This window comes from Balaenoptera acutorostrata, chromosome 9, assembly GCF_949987535.1.
Source record: "Balaenoptera acutorostrata chromosome 9, mBalAcu1.1, whole genome shotgun sequence".
NCBI classification, from domain to species: Eukaryota; Metazoa; Chordata; class Mammalia; order Artiodactyla; family Balaenopteridae; genus Balaenoptera; species Balaenoptera acutorostrata.
The window spans coordinates 58,217,345-58,237,900 of record NC_080072.1 but is presented as its reverse complement, the minus strand read 5'-3'; the positions used below and the strand labels follow the sequence as shown (position 1 = coordinate 58,237,900).

At 43.2% G+C, this 20,556-nt stretch overlaps 1 protein-coding gene across 1 annotated transcript in view; it reads left to right on the top strand.

Moving 5' to 3' along the window:
• The window catches only part of TENM4 (teneurin transmembrane protein 4), a 745,685-nt gene that overhangs the window by 711,071 nt on the left and 14,058 nt on the right, over window positions 1-20,556 (top strand). Inside the window, exons 29-30 of the mRNA XM_057553431.1 lie at window positions 7,696-7,868; window positions 18,550-18,785. Of these exons, the coding sequence (XP_057409414.1) occupies window positions 7,696-7,868; window positions 18,550-18,785 (409 nt within the window). The remainder of the gene's footprint in view (window positions 1-7,695; window positions 7,869-18,549; window positions 18,786-20,556) is intronic.

Sequence of the window (20,556 nt, the reverse complement as noted above, 5' to 3'; positions counted from 1 at the left end):
AATACACTCCCAATAGACAAAGTAATCATCAAAACCACACTCAGATATGACACAGATGTTGAAACTATCCTTCAGGAATTTAAAATAACCAAAAATTATGTTAAAGGTTCTAATGGAAAAGGTGAACTACATGCAAGATCAGGTGGGTAATTTCAGCAGAGAAATGAAAATTAAAAAAGAGAATTGATTGGAAATGCTAGAAATGAAAAACACAGTTACAGAAGTGAAGACTGCCTTTGATGGGCTTATCAGTAAACTTGACACAGCTGAGGAAAGTAGATAGGTCAATAGAAATTATCCAAACTGAAACACAAAGAGAAAAAAGAATGAAAAAAATACAGAAAAGGGCACCAAGAACTGGGGAACATCAACTGCTCTAATATACATGTAATTGGAATTCCAGAAGAAGAGAGAAAGAACAAGGCAGAAGAACCATTTGAGGAAATAATGGTCGAGAATTATCTGTATGTAACGATAGACATCAAACCACAGACCCAAAATCTCAGAAAACACCAAGCAGAATAAACACACACACACACACACTATACACACATAGATCTATGCATATCATATTCAAACTGCTGAGTACAAAAGAAGAAGAGAAAATCTTGAAAGCAGCCCCCCAAAAGACATGTTTTACAGAGGAGCAAAGAAAAGAATCACAGCAGACTTCTCATCAGAAACCATACAAACTAGAAAACAGAAATGCTGAAAGAAAAAAAGAAATCTGTCAACCTAGAATTCTATATCCAGCAAAAATATCTTTCCAGTGAAGAAGTGTTATTAGAGGTATAGGCAGGGATTAGGGAACCAAGAAAGGACAGTGAGGCATCCAGGCACTAAAAACAGTGAACAACTATTACCAACCCTCGGACTGAAGGGCAAGGCGGGGAAGGAATACAATATTGTTACTTACTAAAGCCCAGTGGGAGCTGTAACCATGAAGGAGAAGGCATCTGGTAGAAGCTGTAATTGTGGGTGGATGCACCCACTATTAGAAATATGGCACCAAAGGACATGGAGAGTAGGGAAAACTCCTCCTTTTGATCTCCAGTCTCTTGCCATTTCCTGCCATTGACTGAACCCAACCAGAAGCAAGCCATCAAGGGGCCCCAGGGATGCAGTCTGCAGGGGTCAGCCCCCCTGAGCACAGAGAAGGGCAGAGAATGGATCTGAGGAGGGAACAGAGAATAAACAGCACAGACATTGACTGGCTCTGTGACATTGTACACATAAGTGGCAGAGCCAGGGTTCAATCTCAGATCTACCTGAATCCTAAGCACTTACCACCAGATGCATGGCCTCAAGTATAACATCAATGAGAGCTAAGACCTGAAGTGATAGGGTGGGCCAGATCTTAGAAATCCTGAAGACTACAATTCATTGTTGGGACTTAATTCTATGGGAAATGGGCAGGAAGGACAAATTTTTATTGCAGAAGCCAACAAGTAGCCTGGCTCTGCTGCAGTTTTGGAGTAGCTGCAAATGGTTTAGTGATGCCAATCTCTTATAGTGACCTGGGGTCAAGGGAACTATTGGTGTGCATGGGCTGTGAACTCTAATTATTCACAGAGGTTACAGTGGCCATTTCCTCCATTTCCTCTTGTTGGTGATGGTGTTGTTTGAAACAATCATAGATGAAAGTCGTAAAAATCAAATCTTTGTTTTCAACTAAAAAGTCCCCGATCAGCAAAAGTTTAGTATCAGAGAGGCAATGTGGCATTTTCCTCACCAGCCACGCATAGTAAAATGGCTCGAGGTGTGAAGTATTGAGTGTGAAGAAGAAAGCTTTGCAGTGTATGTGAGGATACCCTTTAGTGGTCCTCTTCTGAGAGGCAAGTTCACAGCCACTCTATGAATCTTTTATGTTGTGTTCTTTCCTCGTGCTCCAAAGATGCTTTGGGAAAATGAGTGAAGAAAAGTCAGTGGAAGGAAATAGGAAAAAGCCAATCACCTGGCCATCTCCATCATACCCCCAGATGGGGGCTCGACATCACTGCAGAGTCAACTGTAATGGTAGCAAAGCAAAGCATCTTGAAGAGAAAACTGTCGGTCTTCTTGACCCAACTTGAGATTTCCAAACCCAATTTTTTCTTTAACATAGTTGAACACAAAGGTTTTGATTTGAAATGGCATCATCTTTATGGGAAGCTTGATGAAAGAACACAGACTTTAAGGTCAGACAGACCTGACAGAATCTGTATTCCTCTGTTAGCTGTGTGATCTTACTCAAGTTACTTATCCTTTCTGAGCCTCAGCTTCACCAATTGTGAAATGATGATAATAATGCCCACTTTCAAAAATGGTTGTGAGAACAGTGCTCAGTACCTAAAATGTACTCTATGAATAGTAATGAACTTTCCCTTCCTCATATGGAAAGTGAGAGGTAATAGGGATGGAGTTCTTAGTTATCCTCATCCCAGCTCTTGAAAAAACAATGATAATATCTACTATTTATTTATTTATTCATTTATTCATTCATTCATCCAAGAAATATGTATTGAGTACCTTTTATATGCTGGGTCCTGCTTTAGGCACTAAGAATACAAACAAGGTCCCTGTCCTCATGGAGTTTATATTCTAGCGGGAAAAGAGAGACAACAGTCAAGTAAACAAATCAACAAGATGATAAGTGAAAACAGTAAAATAAGATAATGTGATAAAGATGGGAGGACCCATCAGAAAGGGTGATCAGGGAAGGCCTTGCTGGAATAATACCTTTTGAACTAAAACATGAGTAATAAAAGGAACTAGCCCTACCAAGATTGGAGGGAAGAGCATTCCCAGCAAAGGGAACAGTCAGTGTGAGCACCCCAAGCCTGGTTTGAACTCAGTGTGTTTGGAGAACAGAAGCAAATGTAATGGAACAGAGGAAGTAGGAAGGAATAGGGTTCAAGGTGAAGTCGGAAAGAGGCAGGAAAGAGCAGATCATTCAACCAACGCTCATTCACATTATTGAGCATCTACTATATGCTGGGCACTCTCCTAAATTCTGGGGGTACACCAGTGACTGAACAAAGTCCCTTCCTTCAGGGAGTTGATAGTCTAGTGAGGGCAGTCTCATGGGGTCCTTGCAAGCCCTGGAAGGAATTTGCATTTAAATATGTTACTTTGTTTGATCTTCAAGTATCTCTCTGAGACAGGTATTATTACCCTCGTTTTATAGAGGAGAAAACAGAGGCACACAAGGTTATGTTATATAACCTACCTGAAATAGCATCATTTGTGGTAGGAGTTGGATGGTTAGCAGAAAAACAGAACTGAGTGCCCACCCTCTAGGGTTGCATTGGTAGCAAGTGTAGAGCCTGGATTCAAAGCCTAGACCACCTGGCTCCAAGGACCTTCCCACACCAACATGTTCCTTCTGTTCCTCTTCAACAGAAAGGAAGAAAATTGGCCAGTAATTTAAGTAAAGCTGCAACAGACGTATCTAAGCCATTGTCCGGAAGTTCTCCCTCATGGGGCCAGGGTTTGAGGCAGCCACTTGTAATCCAGGGATTGTAGACAGAGACCTGTCCCCAACACCCTGTTGGGGAGCACCAACATCCTTTCCCTTAGCAGCTCTGTAGCAGGAAGAGAAAGGGCCCCACCAAGGGGGCCACAGGGCAGAGGTCAAGGTCCAGAGGATGGGCAGCTCCAGCTCCTCCCCGCAGAGGCAGAAGCAGCAGCGTTCTGATGGCATAATCACAGGTATTGATCAGGCGGCAGAGAGATCCAGTGGCATTTCTCAAGCTCCAGGAAGCGCTGAAATGAATGAATAAGAGACAAGAAAATTCTATAAATTGGCTGTTCTGTTGGATGTTCATTTAATTAAGACATTCAGTCCTTCTAATGGAAAATGTGAGGAATGGAAATTACTGTTTTTTTGGCCATCTCATATAAAATAAAACCAGATCTTGAAAGCATGGGGCCTTTTCATTGTATCGTCTTCAGGCTCAATTTAATTATGTATTACAGGCCACCTTCAATAATAATTACAATTGTCTGCCTTTATGTAAAGCCTCTTTCTATCTTGGAGACTAAAACTCTGGGGAGATGCCTACGGAGATTGCTAAAGTATCGTTTAGTGAAGGTGGTTGTTTCCTTATTTGTGCATTCAGCAGATGTTTATCAGGGACCGACTGTGTGTCAGGCCTCTGTCAGGTCCTGCAGGGGGTAGCATGTGAATGAATGACAGTCTGTCTTCTCCCACAGAGCAGGAAAGAGGCCTCCCATGTCCAATCATGCATTCGTTTATTCGTTCAGCCAACATTCCCTGCCCATCTTCCCTCTACCAGTGCCCATGCTGGGGAAGCTGAGATGACCTAACGGCCAGACTTCCAGGGTGGTGGAATCCAGATCCCCAGTCTGGCTGTCTGACTCCACGACCCTGTCCTGACTCAGGCACTCCGAGGCCAAAGTAAGAGACAAGTTGTACGTCAGCTCTTATAATGCAGGGGACACATTCTGTGATAGAGCTGTGCCAGAGTACCACTGGGAGAAGAAGAGCTGGGGAGACCAGGGAGGGCTTTATGAGGTGGCATTTGAGCAAGGCCTTGATAGAAGTAGTATCGAGGCGACATCTGAGCCCTAATTAATAATCTCTTAACTCTTATTTGTAAGACTCCAAAACTCCATTTTAAGTATCTTGCATGGTATAATAAAATCTTTTTTATCCAGTTAGGTCAGGAAATTAGATTAATAAAGAGTGTGTACGTGGATCACAGGTGTTCAAAGAACCAGCATACTCATCCCATGAAACTGTTGGACTGAAATGGATCTTCCAGTTAATGTCAAAGATGACCTGGGGGCTTCCCTGGTGGCGCAGTGGTTGGGAATCCGCCTGCCAATGCAGGGGACACGGGTTCGAGCCCTGGTCCTGGAGGATCCCACATGCCGCGGAGCAACTAGGCCCGTGAGCCACAATCACTGAGCCTGCGCGTCTGGAGCCTGTGCTCTGCAACAAGATAGTGAGAGGCCCGCGCACTGCGATGAAGAGTGGCCCCCACTTGCCACAACTGGAGAAAGCCCTCGCACAGGAACTAAGACCCAACACAGCCATAAATAAAATAAATAAATAAAAATTAAAAAAAAAAAAAAAAAGATGACCTGGGATCTGACAGCACTCAGCTTACTCATAGACCACAGATACAGTTAAGGTGACCAGGGCAGAGCCAGTTTTGGGGGGAGGTCTTGATTTTTGACTCAGAAATTTGGGATGCCCTAGTAATATTTTACTGAAAAGGCCTAGAGGTTGATATTGGCAGATGTCCTATAAATGAGATGCTTCTATAAATGCCAGTAATTTTAAAAGTCCTCTTCCCCAAGGTGTCCATGCTTATGAGGCATTACTTGGGTTGTCACAGCACTTTTCTGATTATGAAAATAATCCATGTTAATTATTAAAAAATCTTGGGAGTATAAAATGCATATAAATAAGCAACTAAAATCACCTGTAATTCTACCTCCCAGAGATAGCCACTGCAAAATTTTTGTGAAATTCCTTCCTGTTCAAATTTCCAGCAGCCATGAAGGGTTCAAAAGGACACCAGCCTCTCCCAGAGTTAAAGGGAACAGAGCTGTGAGCTTCTCCAGGTGAGAGAGGCCTCAAGACAGACATTCCAGGTCTTTACCCCAAGACGCACCCTCCTTCCTGCAGCATCTCTCAGAGTCACTCCCTCACCCGGCTCTGAGGGGCACTCTGTACCTTTCACCCTCCAGTGCAGGTCAAGTCACACCACCACTCTCCGTTAATCCAGACTGACCTTTCCTTATAACAACCTGATTCAGTACAGAGGAAGAAAAATGAGAAATCATGACAGGAAACAGGTTTCCAAACCCCGTAACTGCCTCTAAGAGAACCCAAAGGACTGATACAGCTCCACAGCCTTGCCCCACCAAGCTCAGGCCCGACATATGTGGTTGAGACCCCCGCTTTTCTCGCCATCTTGGAAAGGGCTTCCGTTCCCCTTCCTCAGGCCTCAGCACCAAAGAGTCAACTCTCCCAGAGCCCCTTGGCCCTTCCCCCAGAGTCGGTCTCAGGTCAAGGACTGGGGCAATTCATTCCAAAGACCTTCACCAACACCTCCTCTGTGGCAGACCGCACCAGGGACTATTGCCATTTGGTGTAAAGCGTGCTGTGATCAGTACCAGCCACAGGGACAGAAAGAGTTGGCAGATGGCAGAATCCACGCAGCATTCAAATCTGACCTTGAACAGAAAATTGCTCAGCAAAGGCCTGCCTAGTCTCACGTACCGAGTCTCACCTGAAACCATAGAAGCTGTGGGACCCCAGGGTCCCATCAGGAAGCCAGACCCAGCTGAAGGCATCACAAGAAGAGCAAGGATGGAATTGAACTTTCAGGCCTTTCATTTCACCATGGTTAAAACCCTCAGGGGCCAAGAGGACAGCTTTACCCTAGTATTAAAAGCCAAGCAGGAAAAAAAAGTCCAGTGGGAGACCCAGAATACATGAGGGAGACGTATACAGCTGAACCCACGCTATAAGCTTGAGCCTGAGTAGAAGTCAGAAATACTGGCATCTGGGCAAAGAACTTTTTCCCCATTCGCACGTAAGGGCAAAAAGGCTCTTTAAAACCTACCTTTTTACACTTCAGCCTCCCGTAATTACGAAATGTTAGTAGCCCGCTCCCCGCTATCTCCCAATCACTCTGCAGCAGGTAAGAGAGCACACGCGATGGATACTTGCAAATAGACAGTACGGAAATGCTCCCTGAAGACAGAGAACCAAGTGGTGGCTTGGAAGCAGACAGAGCTGAGTTTGAACTTCGACTCTAGCACACTTAGCTGTGCGACCTTGAGCAGGTGACCTCACTTTTCTGAGCCTCCTCCAAAAAGGAGCTAATATGTACCTTTCAGACTAGTTGTGAAGATTAAATGAAAGGATGTATGAACACTGTGCGACTAGCACCATACCTGGACAATATGAACGCCATACTGTAGGTGGCGAATAATTTTAGGTATTTCTTTTAGTCTCATCAGGAGAATGGGAAAGAGGATTAAGATTCAATTATGATGCTTCAGAAAGACCACACCAGAGTGAAGCTGTGAGTTTTGAGCGCCACGGATACATAGCTGCTTGGTGCCAGATGTGAAACCTAGATGTGAAGGGGTTGCTAGAGCCCATCTGTCCAGCCTGCTTGTGTGGCAGCAGAATCCTGGTTGGAATTCAAAGTCCCCTTTTCCCAGGATCTGTGGCTTCCTGGATTCGGGTTAGGGGTATCTCCAGTGCTGTTCAGGAGAAACCTACAGTTCTTGGGGGAGGGGGGGTGGGCAGGCGGTGGTTGAGCCAGTATTCAAGCAATCAGTTTGACTGCTCGCCTCTGGGAGTCGCCCAGCTCTAAGACTCTGGGTCATCCGTCTCATATGGGCACCATCATCTAACCCTTCATGGGTGACATAGTGACAGGGCACTTCCACATGTTGCTCACAGGAATCCTGGGCGGTGGGTAGGGCAGGGGTTATCATCTCCACTCTACGGAATTAGGAAAGGAAGATTCAGAGAGGTAAGTTGTTTGCCTACAGTTGAATATCAGCGGGTGGAGTGGTATCCAAGGAGATGCAGGAGACGTGGAAATGTATCTGACCAGAAAGAAAAGCAGAACATGCAAAACCATGGCATAAGGTAGAACATGCCAAGTTCCAGCAATGGCACGATTATATTTCTGTTACTCAGAGCCACCCCTTGGTTTTCAGGTACGACAGCTTTGGGCGCCTGACCAATGTGACCTTCCCTACTGGCCAGGTGAGCAGTTTCCAAAGTGATACAGACAGCTCAGTGCATGTCCAGGTAGAGACGTCCAGCAAGGATGATGTCACCATAACCACCAACCTGTCTGCCTCAGGTGCCTTCTATACACTGCTGCAAGGTAAGCCAGGTGGGGGGTTGGGGTCTTGGAGACCATGGGGTGGGGAGACCCCTTTGAAAGAGGATGACACAAGAAACAAGCTGCTAACTGCAGCTGCCCAAGAACAAGAAAGCATAACAACTGGTTTCTTTCTGTATTGCCACCTAATTTGCAAAACACATCAGCCTGAGCCCTGTAAATTCTCTCCCTCAAGCTTCAGAGTAATATTTCATTGTCTCATTCCATTATCAGCAGAACAGAGGGTAGAGAATCCGTTAGCTGCTAATCCAGGTGACCTCACTATTCTGCCATTCTTATGGCTCCCGGATTAAAGACTGACTCTCACTCTGGTGCAGATGAGGACAAAGGACAAGAATAATTACACCTAATTATGAAAGGGATTTGGGTGTGGAGAAGGCCTCCCTGAATCTCAGGTGAGCGCGCTTTGTTACTCTCCTAGGATTCTATAGAGAAGAGACCCTTCTCTGTGTCCATCAAATAATCCCTGATATGAGTTGATCTTTTAGCTTCAGATAAATCACAAGGATGAAACCTCGCTGTGAATTGTCTGCCTCAATTGTTCTCACGGGCCCTGGTGACCCAGAGTGGAGCTTGCAGCTTTGTTGGACTTAGTAAGCATGAGAAAAAAGAAGCCATCACTAGGGAAAGCCTTGCTTGACGTTTTTCCCCAGCCTCCAGATAGCTTTTCATACTCCCAAAAGCTTTGACACAAAGTAGTAAAAACAGCCTTGGCCTGGGAGTCAGAGTGCCAAATTCTAGTCCTAACTCTGCCACCCCATCACCATGGCCCTCAAGTTTCTACTCTGGGAAAAGAAAGCAAGTTGAAGCCATGTTGAATGGTGCAGGGCAGTGCAAAGAGCAGCAGTTCCGGGGGCAGACACACTGGGACCCCTCTGCCTGCTGTACCAGCTGCAACCTGTGTGAATTGGGTGGAGTCACTCTTCTCCGATCCTCAGTTTCTGGGTCTGGGAAATGGGGCTGAATTACAAGTCCTGCTTCCTAGGGTTGCTCAGACAATTTCTTTTTTTTTTTTTTTTTACTCTTTCAATTTCCAATTTTTATTTTTTTTGAATTTTATTTTATTTATTTTTTTATACAGCAGGTTCTTATTAGTTATCCATTCTATACATATTAGTGTAGACATGTCAATCCCAATCTCCCAATTCATCACACCACCACCCCCACCCCCCCGCCGCTTTCCCCCCTTGGTGTCCATACGTTTGTTCTCTACATCTGTGTCTCTATTTCTGCCCTGCAAACTAGTTCATCTGTACCATTTTTCTAGGTTCCACATATATGCGTTAATATACGTATTTGTTTTTCTCTTTCTGACTTACTTCACTCTGTATGACAGTCTCTAGATCCATCCACGTCTCTACAAATGACCCAATTTCGTTCCTTTTTTATGGCTGAGTAATATTCCATTGTATATATATACCACATCTTCTTTATCCATTCATCTGTTGATGGGCATTTAGGTTGCTTCCATGTCCTGGCTATTGTAAATAGTGCTGCAGTGAACATTGGGGTGCATGTGTCTTTTTGAGTTATGGTTTTCTCTGGGTATATGCCCAGTAGTGGGATTGCTGGGTCATATGGTAATTCTATTTTTAGTTTTTTAAGGAACTTCCATACTGTTCTCCATAGTGGCTGTATCAATTTAGATTCCCACCAACAGTGCAAGAGGGTTCCCTTTTCTCCACACCCTCCCCAGCATTTGTTGTTTGTAGATTTTCTGATGATGCCCATTCTAACTGGTGTGAGGTGGTACCTCATTGTAGTTTTGATTTGCATTTCTCTAATAATTAGTGATGTTGAGCATGTTTTCATGTGCTTCTTGGCCATCTATATGTCTTCTTTGGAGAAATGTCTATTTAGGTCTTCTGCCCATTTTTGGATTGGGTTGTTGTTTTTCTAATACTGAGCTGCATGAGCTGTTTATATATTTTGGAGATTACTCCTTGGTCCATTGATTCGTTTGCAAATATTTTCTCCCATTCTGAGGGTTGTCTTTTCGTCTTGTTTGTAGTTTCCTTTGCTGTGCAAAAGCTTTTAAGTTTCATTAGGTCCCCTTTGTTTATTTTTGTTTTTATTTCCATTACTCTAGGAGGCGGATCATAAAAGATCCTGCTGTGATTTATGTCAAAGAGTGTTCTTCCTATGTTTTCCTCTAAGAGTTTTATAGTGTCCGGTCTTACATTTAGGTCTCTAATCCATTTGGAGTTTATTTTTGTGTATGGTGTTAGGGATTGTTCTAATTTCATTCTTTTACATGTAGCTGTCCGGTTTTCCCAGCACCACTTATTGAAGAGACTGTCTTTTCTCCATTGTATATCCTTGCCTCCTTTGTCATAGATTAGTTGACCATATGTGTGTGGGTTTATCTCTGGGCTTTCTATCTTATTCCATTGAACTATATTTCTGTTTTTGTGCCAGTACCATATTGTCTTGATTACTGTAGCTTTGTAGTATAGTCTGAAGTCAGGGAGTCTGATTCCTCCAGCTCCGTTTTTTTCCCTCAAGACTGCTTTGGCTATTCAGGGTCTTTTGTGTTGCCATACAAATTTTAAGATTTTTTGTTCTAGTTCTATAAAAAATGCCATTGGTAATTTGATAGGGATTGCACTGAATCTGTAGATTGCTTTGGGTGGTATAGTCACTTTCACAAGGTTGATTCTTCCAATCCAAGAACATTGTATATCTCTCCATCTGTTGGTATCATCTTTAGTTACTTTCATCACTGTCTTATAGTTTTCTGCATACAGGTCTTTTGTCTCCCTAGGTAGGTTTATTCCTAGGTATTTTATTCTTTTTGTTGCAGTGGTAAATGGGAGTATTTCCTTAATTTCTCTTTCAGATTTTTCATCATTAGCGTATAGGAATGCAAGAGATTTCTGTGCATTAATTTTGTATCCTGCAACTTTACCAAATTCATTGATTAGCTCTAGTAGTTTTCTGGTGGCATCTTTAGGATTCTCTATGTATAGTATCATGTCATCTGCAAACAGTGACAGTTTTACTTCTCCTTTTCCAATTTGTATTCCTTTTATTTCTTTTTTTTCTCTGATTGCTGTGGCTAGGACTTCCAAAACTATGTTGAATAATAGTGGTGAGAGTGGACATCCTTGTCTTGTTCCTGATCTTAAAGGAAATGCTTTCAGTTTTTCACCATTGAGGATGATGTTTGCTGTGGGTTTGTCATATATGGCTTTTATTATGTTGAGGTAGGTTCCCTCTATGCAACTTTCTGGAGAGTTTTTATCATAAATGGGTGTTGAATTTTGTCAAAAGCTTTTTCTGCATCTATTGAGATGATCGTATGGTTTTTATTCTTCAATTTGTTAATATGGTGTATCACACTGATTGATTTGCGTATATTGAAGAATCCTTGCATCCCTGGGATAAATCCCACTTGATCATGGTGTATGATCCTTTTAATGTGCTGTTGGATTCTGTTTGCTAGTATTTTGTTGGGTATTTTTCCATCTATATTCATGAGTGATATTGGTCTGTAATTTTCTTTTTTTGTAGTATCTCTGTCCGGTTTGGTATGAGGGTGATGGTGACCTCATAGAATGAGTTTGGGAGTGATCCTTCCTCTGCAATTTTTGGAAGAGTTTGAGAAGGATGGGTGGCTCTTCTCTAAATGTTTGATAGAATTCACCTGTGAAGCCATCTGGTCCTGGACTTTTGTTTGTTGGAAGATTTTTAATCACAGTTTCAATTTCATTACTTGTGATTGGTCCTTTCATATTTTCATATTGGTCCTTTCATATTTTCTATTTCTTCCTGGTTCAGTCTTGGAAGGTTATACCTTTCTAAGAATTTGTCCATTTCTTCCAGGTTGTCCATTTTATTGGTATAGAGTTGCTTGTAGTTCTTAGGATGCTTTGTATTTCTGCGGTGTCTGTTGTAACTTCTCCTTTTTCATTTCTAATTTTATTGATTTGAGTCCTCTCCCTCTTTTTCTTGATGGTGAGGTGGTACCATCAAGGTTAGGTGGCTAATGGTTAATCAATTTTGTTTATCTTCTCAAAGAACCAGCTTTTAGTTTTATTGATCTTTGCTATTGTTTTCTTTGTTTCTATTTCATTTATTTCTGCTGTGATCTTTATGATTTCTTTCCTTCTACTAATTTTGGGTTTTGTTTGTTCTTCTTTCTCTAGTTCCTTTAGGCGTTAAGGTTAGATTGTTTATTTGAGATGTTTGTTGTTTCTTGAGGTAGGATTCATTGCTATAAACTTCCCTCTTAGAACTGCTTTTGCTGCATCCCATAGGTTTTGGATCATCGTGCTTTCATTGTCATTTGTCTCTAGGTATTTTTTGATTTCCTCTTTGATTTCTTCAGTGATCTCTTGGTTATTTAGTAACGTATTGTTTAGCCTCCATGTGTTTTTGTTTTTTATGGTTTTTTTCCCTGTAATTGATTTCTAATCTCATAGCGTTGTGGTCAGAGAAGATGCTTGATATGATTTCAGTTTTCTTAAATTTACCGAGGCTTGATTTGTGACCCAAGATGTGATGTATCCTGGAGAATGTTCTGTGCGCACTTGAGAAGAAAGTGTAATCTGCTGTTTTTGGATGGAATGTCCTATAAATATCAATTAAATCTATCTGGTCTATTGTGTCATTTAAAGCTTGTGTTTCCTTATTAATTTTCTGTTTGGATGATCTGTCCATTGGTGTAAGTGAAGTGTTAAAGTCCCCCACTATTATTGTGTTCCTGTTGATTTCCTCTTTTAGAGCTGTTAGCAGTTGCCTTATGTATTGAGGTGCTCCTATGTTGCGTGCATATATATTTATAATTGTTATATCTTCTTCTTGGATTGATCCCTTGATCATTATATAGTGTCCTTCCTTGTCTCTTGTAACATTCTTTATTTTAAAGTCTATTTTATCTGATATGAGTATTGCTACTCTAGGTTTCTTTTGATTTCCATTTGCATGGAATATCTCTTTCCATCCCCTCACTTTCAGTCTGTATGTGTCCCTAGGTCTGAAGTGGGTCTCTTGTAGACAGCATATATATGGGTCTTGTTTTTGTATCCATTCAGCGAGCTTGTGTCTTTTGGATGGAGCATTTAATCCATTCACGTTTAAGGTAATTATCGATATGTATGTGCCTATGACCATTTTCTTAATTGTTTTGGGTTTGTTTTTGTAGGTCCTTTTCTCCTCTTGTGTTTCCCACTTAGAGAAGTTCCTTTAGCATTTGTTGTAGAGCTGGCTTGGTGGTGCTGAATTCTTTTAGCTTTTGCTTGTCTGTAAAACTTTTGATTTCTCCATCGAATCTGAATGAGATCCTTGCTGGGTAGAGTAATCTTGGTTGTAGGTTTTTGACTTTCATCACTTTAAATATGTCATGCCACTCTCTTCTGGCTTGTAGAGTTTCTGCTGAGAAATCAGCTGTTAACCTTATGGGAGTTCCCTTGTATATTATTTGTCATTTTTCCCTTGCTGCTGTCAATAATTTTTCTTTATCCTTGATTTTTGCCAATTTGATTACTGTGTCTCGGCATGTTTCTCCTTGGGTTTATCCTGTATGGGACTCTCTGTGCTTCCTGGACTTGGGTGGCTATTTCCTTTCCCATGTTAGGGAAGTTTTTGACTATAATCTCTTCACGTATTGTCTCGGGTCCATTCTCTCCTCCTTTTGGGACCCCTATAATGCGAATGTTGTTGCGTTTAATGTTGTCCCAGAGGTCTCTTAGGCTGTCTTCATTTCTTTTCATTCTTTTTTCTTTATTTTGTTCTGCAGCAGTTCATTCCACCATTCTCTCTTCTGGGTCACTTATCCATTTTTCTGCCTCAGTTATTCTGCTATTGATTCCTTCTAGTGTATTTTTCATTTCAGTTACTGTATTGTTCATCTCTGTTTGTTTGTTCTTTAATTCTTCTAGGTCTTTGTTAAACATTTCCTGCATCTTCTCGATCTTTGCCTCCATTCTTTTTCTGAGGTCCTGGATCATCTTCACTATCATTATTCTGAATTCTTTTTCTGGAAGGTTGCCTATCTCTACTTCATTTAGTTGTTTTTCTGGGGTTTTATCTTGTTCCTTCATCTGGTACATAGCCCTTTGCCTTTTCATCTTGTCTATCTTTCTGTGAATGTGGTTTTTGTTCCACAGGCTGCAGGATTGTAGTTCTTCTTGCTTCTGCTGTGTGCTCTGTGGTGGATGAGGCTATCTAAGAGGCTTGTGCAAGTTTCCTGATGGGAGGGACTGGTGGTGGGTAGAGCTGACTGTTGCTCTGGTGGGCGGAGCTCAGTAAAACTTTAATCCACTTGACTGCTTAGGGGTGGGGCTGGGTTCCCTCCCTGTTGGTTGTTTGACCTGAGGTGACCCAACACTGGAGCCTACCCAGGCTCTTTGATGGGGCTAATGTCGGATTCTGGGAGGGCTCACACCAAGGAATACTTCCCAGAACTTCTGCTGCCAGTGTCCTTGTCCTCATGGTGAGACACAGCCACCCCCTGCCTCTGCAGGAGACCCTCCAACACTAGCAGGTAGGTCTGATTCAGTCTCCTATGGGGTCACTGCTCCTTCCCCTGGGTCCCGATGCGCACACTACTTTGTGTGTGCCCTCCAAGAGTGGAGTCTCTGTTTCCCCCAGTCCTGTCGAAGTCCTGCAGTCAAATCCCTCTAGCCTTCAAAGTCTGATTCTCTAGGAATTCCTCCTCCCGTTGCCGGACACCCAGCTTGGGAAGCCAGACGTGGGGCTCAGAACCTTCACTCCAGTAGGTGGACTTCTTTGGTATAAGTGTTCGCCAGTCTGTGAGTCACCCACCCAGCAGTTATGGGATTCGATTTTATTGTGATTGTGCCCCTCCTACTGTCTCATTGTGGCTTCTCCTTTGTCTTTGGATGTGAGGTATCTTTTTTGGGGATTTCCAGTGTCTTCCTGTCGATGATTGTTCAGCAGTTAGTTGTGATTCCGGTGCTCTCGCAAGAGGGAGTGAGAGCACGTCCTTCTGCTCCGCCATCTTGAACCAATCTTCTCTCAGACAGTTTCTTTAGACAATATACATAGAATGACCAGCATGGGCCAGGCACACAGTATTGCTTAGAAAGTACTTGTTGGATTAATTAATTAACAGGCATTTTGATTTACCGTAAGAAAATAACCATATATTTTCACAACCATTTTTCTTCCCAAATGTGGTCCTATGCCTCTACCAAAGCTCAAAGAACAATAGCGGTTCTCAGTCAAAGAAAGAGAAATCAAGCCCTGGAATTCCTTCCCCACCAAGCACCTTTAGCAGTGGGTTGGGACAGACCCTAGGTATTTATGCTCTGGCTGGGTTATTGACAAGAAAAGGTACCAGTTCCAAACCAGCCAGGGTTCTGCCTGACCAAGAACAGCAGGGCAGCTGATGACACGCAGACATCATATCCTTCAAGCCTACTTTCTTCCCTGTGGTTAAGGATTGTCTCCTCTGCTCCATACGTCTAAGCCGGCTTTCAGCATTTTTCTCAAAAGTTAATGCAGGCCTTCCAATATTTAGACCACTTTTTAAATTCAGAAGTGCCACATCTCCTCAGTTTTAAAATGTACCATCAATTTAATAACAACTTTTCAGGTGGGGGGGTGGGGAGAGACACTGCTCAAAATCCATACAAGGACTTAAGACACATTCCAATTTCAGAAACATTAAAACGTGAAAAGGAAAAGTACATCTCAGAATCCAGGAAACGTGGTACCTCTTTTTCTTCTTTGGGACCTGTGCCAAGCTCTCCTTTCGTACCAGGCTCGGATCCTCAGTTTTGCAGCCACCTCAGTAGAGTCTTCGTTAAAAGCTCTTTCGGTTTCATCTTACGTCTGAACTATGGGAAGAAATAAGAAGTAGCTACTAATGAACAGCAGCCTTGGGAAGTCACAGCTCACATTAAACGGGATCGTTTGAGATGGGCCTCGACAGATGCTGTTCCATCCAAAGTCACCATTAATGGACATATGTGGATTCAGCAAGGAGCAGGTTTAAAAGATAAATTGACACAGGCTTTTTCACTGTTCAAAGGAAGTAAAATACAGATTGTCGGTGAATAATGCATAGCAAGTTTGAGGCAGATTTTAGAATTCTGCGTGCGTGAGAGAGAAAGGGAGAAAGATGGGGGCGAGGAGATGGGAGAGAGAGAGGCTGATCTGATGCCACCTAGCAGGGAAGATTCAGTGAGGGTTACCTACAAAAACCACATCCTTATTGCTTGACATAGCCTAGTATATATCTAGTTCCATCCAGCAAATATTTACTGAGTACATGCAATAATAATAATGATAGCTAATATTTTGAGCACTTACTCAGTATGAAGAATATTTTTAGTGTTTTACATTCATCATCCTTTTTAATCCTCACAACAACTTTCTGAGATATTATTAATATCTCCATTTTCCAAATGAATATAATAAGGCATTGAGCGGTTAAGTAGCTTATCCAAAGTCACCCAACTAGTAGGGTATTTGGACCCAGACAAATAGGCTCTAGAACACATTCTCTTAAGCACTGATCTAAAAGAAAGGGGGATCTATTGAAGGACCATGATCAGTACTAGAAAAGTTCACTCTGACAGGTGTGTGAAATGGGGCGGTGAAGATAGAGGAGAGATGACAAGAGATATATGTGACAGTGACCAGCACAGCGCCAGGCACATGCAACTAGTAATAGCTCACATTTATGTAACACGCGCTAGATGTGCAGTACTGCTCTCAGCTCTTCATATTCATTATCCTGCTTAATCCTGTGAGGTAACAGTACAATTATTATCCCCAGTGTACAGATAAAGAAACAGAGGCATGAGAGCTTAAGGAATTTGCCCAAGGTCTTGCAGCAAGAGAGCGGCAGAGCTGGGACTTGAACCCAGGCAGCCTGGCTCCAGAGTCCATGCTCTTAGTCTCTGTGCAGTAGTGCCTTCACGGTAGGCACTTAGGTATTTGAGAATTCATTCACTCACAGAGTGGTGAACCCCCCTACCCCTCAGCTGCAGGACCCCTAATGAGACCAATAAAGAGGCTAAGGGAGGGGGAGGCATTTGTTCCAACCAGAGGAACAAGGGAAGCTTCTGGGAAGAGATGACGTTTAAGCAGAGCCTTGAAAGAAGGGCTTGGGCTAGCATTTATTAAACACAGGGGCAGTGCAGGCAGAAGCAACAGCCAAGGAAGGGCAAGAGGCAGGTGACTGCAGCGCAGACTCAGATGTTTCCATTTTTAGAAAAGAACACAGTGTGCATTTTACAGCTGAAATTTACTTTTTCTCCAGAAGGTTCTGTTAGCTAAAAGATCCTAACTGAAATGTTTTAATCAGATTGAAAATTTCAAACTCAAGCCTGTTTTTAAATCATTGTCATATACACATATATGACATATACACACGTATATGTATATATGACAGCAATTTAAAACATATATATATATATAAATATATATATATATATATTTGGCATTCTGTCATTGATATACATATTGTACTTATTTTTCACCTTGTTGCAAAGAGTGTTATTACCCTAGTGGGAGAGGCTTAAAAATGTTCAACCCTTTGCTCTAGTAATCCTACATTTAGGAGTCTGTTTTGATTAAATAACCCCAAATGAAGACATTGATTTATCCAAAATGTATATTTTTAATAAAGATATAATTCACATACTATAACATCCACCCTATTAAAGAGTATAATTCAGCAGTTTTTAGCATATTTACAAAGTTGTACAGCCATTACCACTAATTCCAGAAATTTTTTTATCAGCCCCAAAAAGAAACCCCATACCCATTAGCAATCACACCCCATTCTCCTTTTCCCTCACTAATCTACTTTCTGTCTCTGTGAGTTGGCCTGTCCTGGACATTTCATATAAATGTACTGATGCATACAATATCTGGCCTTTCGTGTCTGGCTTCTTTCACTTAGCATAATGATTAAAATATATTTATCTGCAGTGTTACCTGTATTTATGCAAAGCTGGAAATGATCAGAATATCTATTTGAGGGCTGGTTAAATAAATTCTGGTATTTCCAGGCAATGGAATAACATGCAGTCATTAAGAAAAACATGAAAATATTCAATGATATAATACAATGATCAGTGAAAAACCTCCATAAGCAACCTTTTTTTTTTTTTAAACCAAATGTCTTAGATGTATTTTTTTTTTTAATTTATTTATTTATTTTTGGTTGCTTTGGGTCTTAGTTTCTGTGCGAGGGCTTTCTCTGGTTGCGGCGAGCGGGGGCCACTCTTCATCACGGTGCGCGGTCCTCTCACTATCGCGGCCCCTCCCGTTGCGGGGCACAGGCTCCAGATGCGCAGGCTCAGTAGTTGTGGCTCACGGGCCCAGCCGCTCCACGGCATGTGGGATCTTCCCAGACCAGGGCTTGAACCCGTGCCGCCTGCATTAGCAGGCAGATTCTCAACCACTGCGCCACCAGGGAAGACCAGCAACCATTTTTAACTGTAAATGTATTCAGAAATATCCTAAAATCTAGGAATATACCAAAATATTTACAGTGGTTTCCTCTGGGTATTGAGCTCATGGACCTCCATGTATTTTCCTAGTTTTCTTCAATGACAGTGTTTTGTTTCTGTAGTCAGAAACATAAACACGTTTAAAGACCACACCACTGCCTCTGCTGTACACACACCTCCCTCCGTCCTCCACCCTCCTGAGCAGAGTCCGTCCCTCTTCTCTCCCTCAGACCAGGTCCGGAACAGCTACTACATCGGGGCCGACGGCTCCCTGCGGCTGCTGTTGGCCAACGGCATGGAGGTGGCCCTGCAGACGGAGCCCCACCTGCTGGCCGGGACCGTCAACCCCACCGTGGGCAAGCGGAACGTCACGCTGCCCATCGACAACGGCCTCAACCTGGTGGAGTGGCGGCAGCGCAGGGAGCAGGCTCGCGGCCAGGTCACCGTCTTCGGGCGCCGGCTTCGGGTGAGCCAGGCCTCCGGCAGGTCTCAGCCCCTGGGGGCGGCTGGATCCTGGGGGGAACGAAGGGGGAGGCATCTGAGAACTGGACTCTTCTTGAAACTGTCCCGGGGAGAAAGTGTTCCTGGGCCTCAGTTGCTTCATCTGCAAAGGGGAAAGGAAATTAAGTGACTACACACAGTAAGAGGCTCGTGTATCTTTTCAGTTGTGCTAGTGAAACGATCACTGGCTCTGATGTTAGTCAGGCTTCCGGCTTCTATTATTCCCTGAGTGAATTTGGGCGAATCCGTAATCTCGTAAAGCCTCAATTTCATTATCCATAAAATGGGGAAGATCAAACCAATTTACAGGTTGCTCCAAGGATTAGAAATAATACATAGAGTGCCCTATACAGAGTCTGGCACATAATAAGTGGTCAGTAATACCTATTCTAGTTGTCCTTTTATTGTTATTCTTATTACTGTTATTACTGTTCCTAACATGTACCAAGATCCAGTTTAGCTCTTTGGAACCTAAGCCACATTCTCCTTCCAGGCAGAGTTATCCTTCCTAAGACAGCAGAACGACCCCACCGTAGCTGTCACTGCCAGGGGGTTGGCATCTGCAGTGTGGCATCTCAGAGCACTTTTCAGTGTGTGGATGCCCTGAACCAGCCCTTTTTCTGCCTGACTTCCATGTCTCTATAGTGTGGCCTCTGTCCCAGGGCCAGATTGCCCAGCTTCTTTTCCCTCCAACTTCAGAAAGGAAGGCAGTGGGGAGAGTGAAAACAGAAGACCCAGACCTGGCTTTCAGCACAGTGCCTTGCAGACCACAGGTGCTCCATGGAGACTTGCCGAGCTGCAGGGTACCACAGGACTGAGCCACACGCTCCTGACTCCTAAAAGCCACAGAAGCATCCTCATGCAACACGGCCGGGGCTCTCTTGAGCCCCCTGCCCTTTCTCACAAAGAAAGTTCACTTAAGCCCCTGATTCATGCATGGGATAACCAAGGTCCAGAGAGAAAAAGGATTTTTCCTGATTCACACAGCTGGGCGGCAGTAATGACTAGAAATAGGCACCCTGTCTCATAGTGTCATTCTCACAACAGATGCAGAAACAGTAAGTTACTTATTCAGTGTCACACAACTAGAGCCCAGACAACAAGGTTTCCTGTGTTCCTCAACAGTCAAGAACTCAAGCAACTATCTAATGTGGGAAACAGCCTTCCACTGGCTCCCCAGAGAAGGCCTAGCTTTCTTTGTTCTCTGTGGGACAACATCCATGGCCTCACTGAGCCCCCTGTGTGAATTCTCCAGGAGCCCTTCATACATATCTGAGGCAGTGAGCTAAGTAGAAAGTTTGACCTGGGTTTATTCCTGCCTGGGCCACATGTGTAGCCTTGAGCAGCTCCTCTGAGCCTCAGATTCCTCTGCAGAAACCAGATGATATATTTGAAGCACCTAGCCCAGTGCTGGAAGACCCCAGGTGCTCAATAAATGGCACCAATGAGTGCTATTAGGATTTCCTCTCTGCCATGTGAACTGGACCAAAAGTTCCCCAGGCATCAGCTGGTCCCTCTCCGAGCCTGAGATGAATGACGCTCCAGTCGGGCGACCGCATCTCCGAGTCCTCCCAAAATAAATGGCCACCCACAGTGGCGGGATGTGGAATTAGAATGTTAGCCGGGTGCACCTCGCCATAATGGAGCTCATTTTTTATACAACTGGGAACTTTTTTTAATAAAGAAAGATGTAAAATTATCTCATTGCTGCCCCTGCTGAGCACAGGAAGCATTAG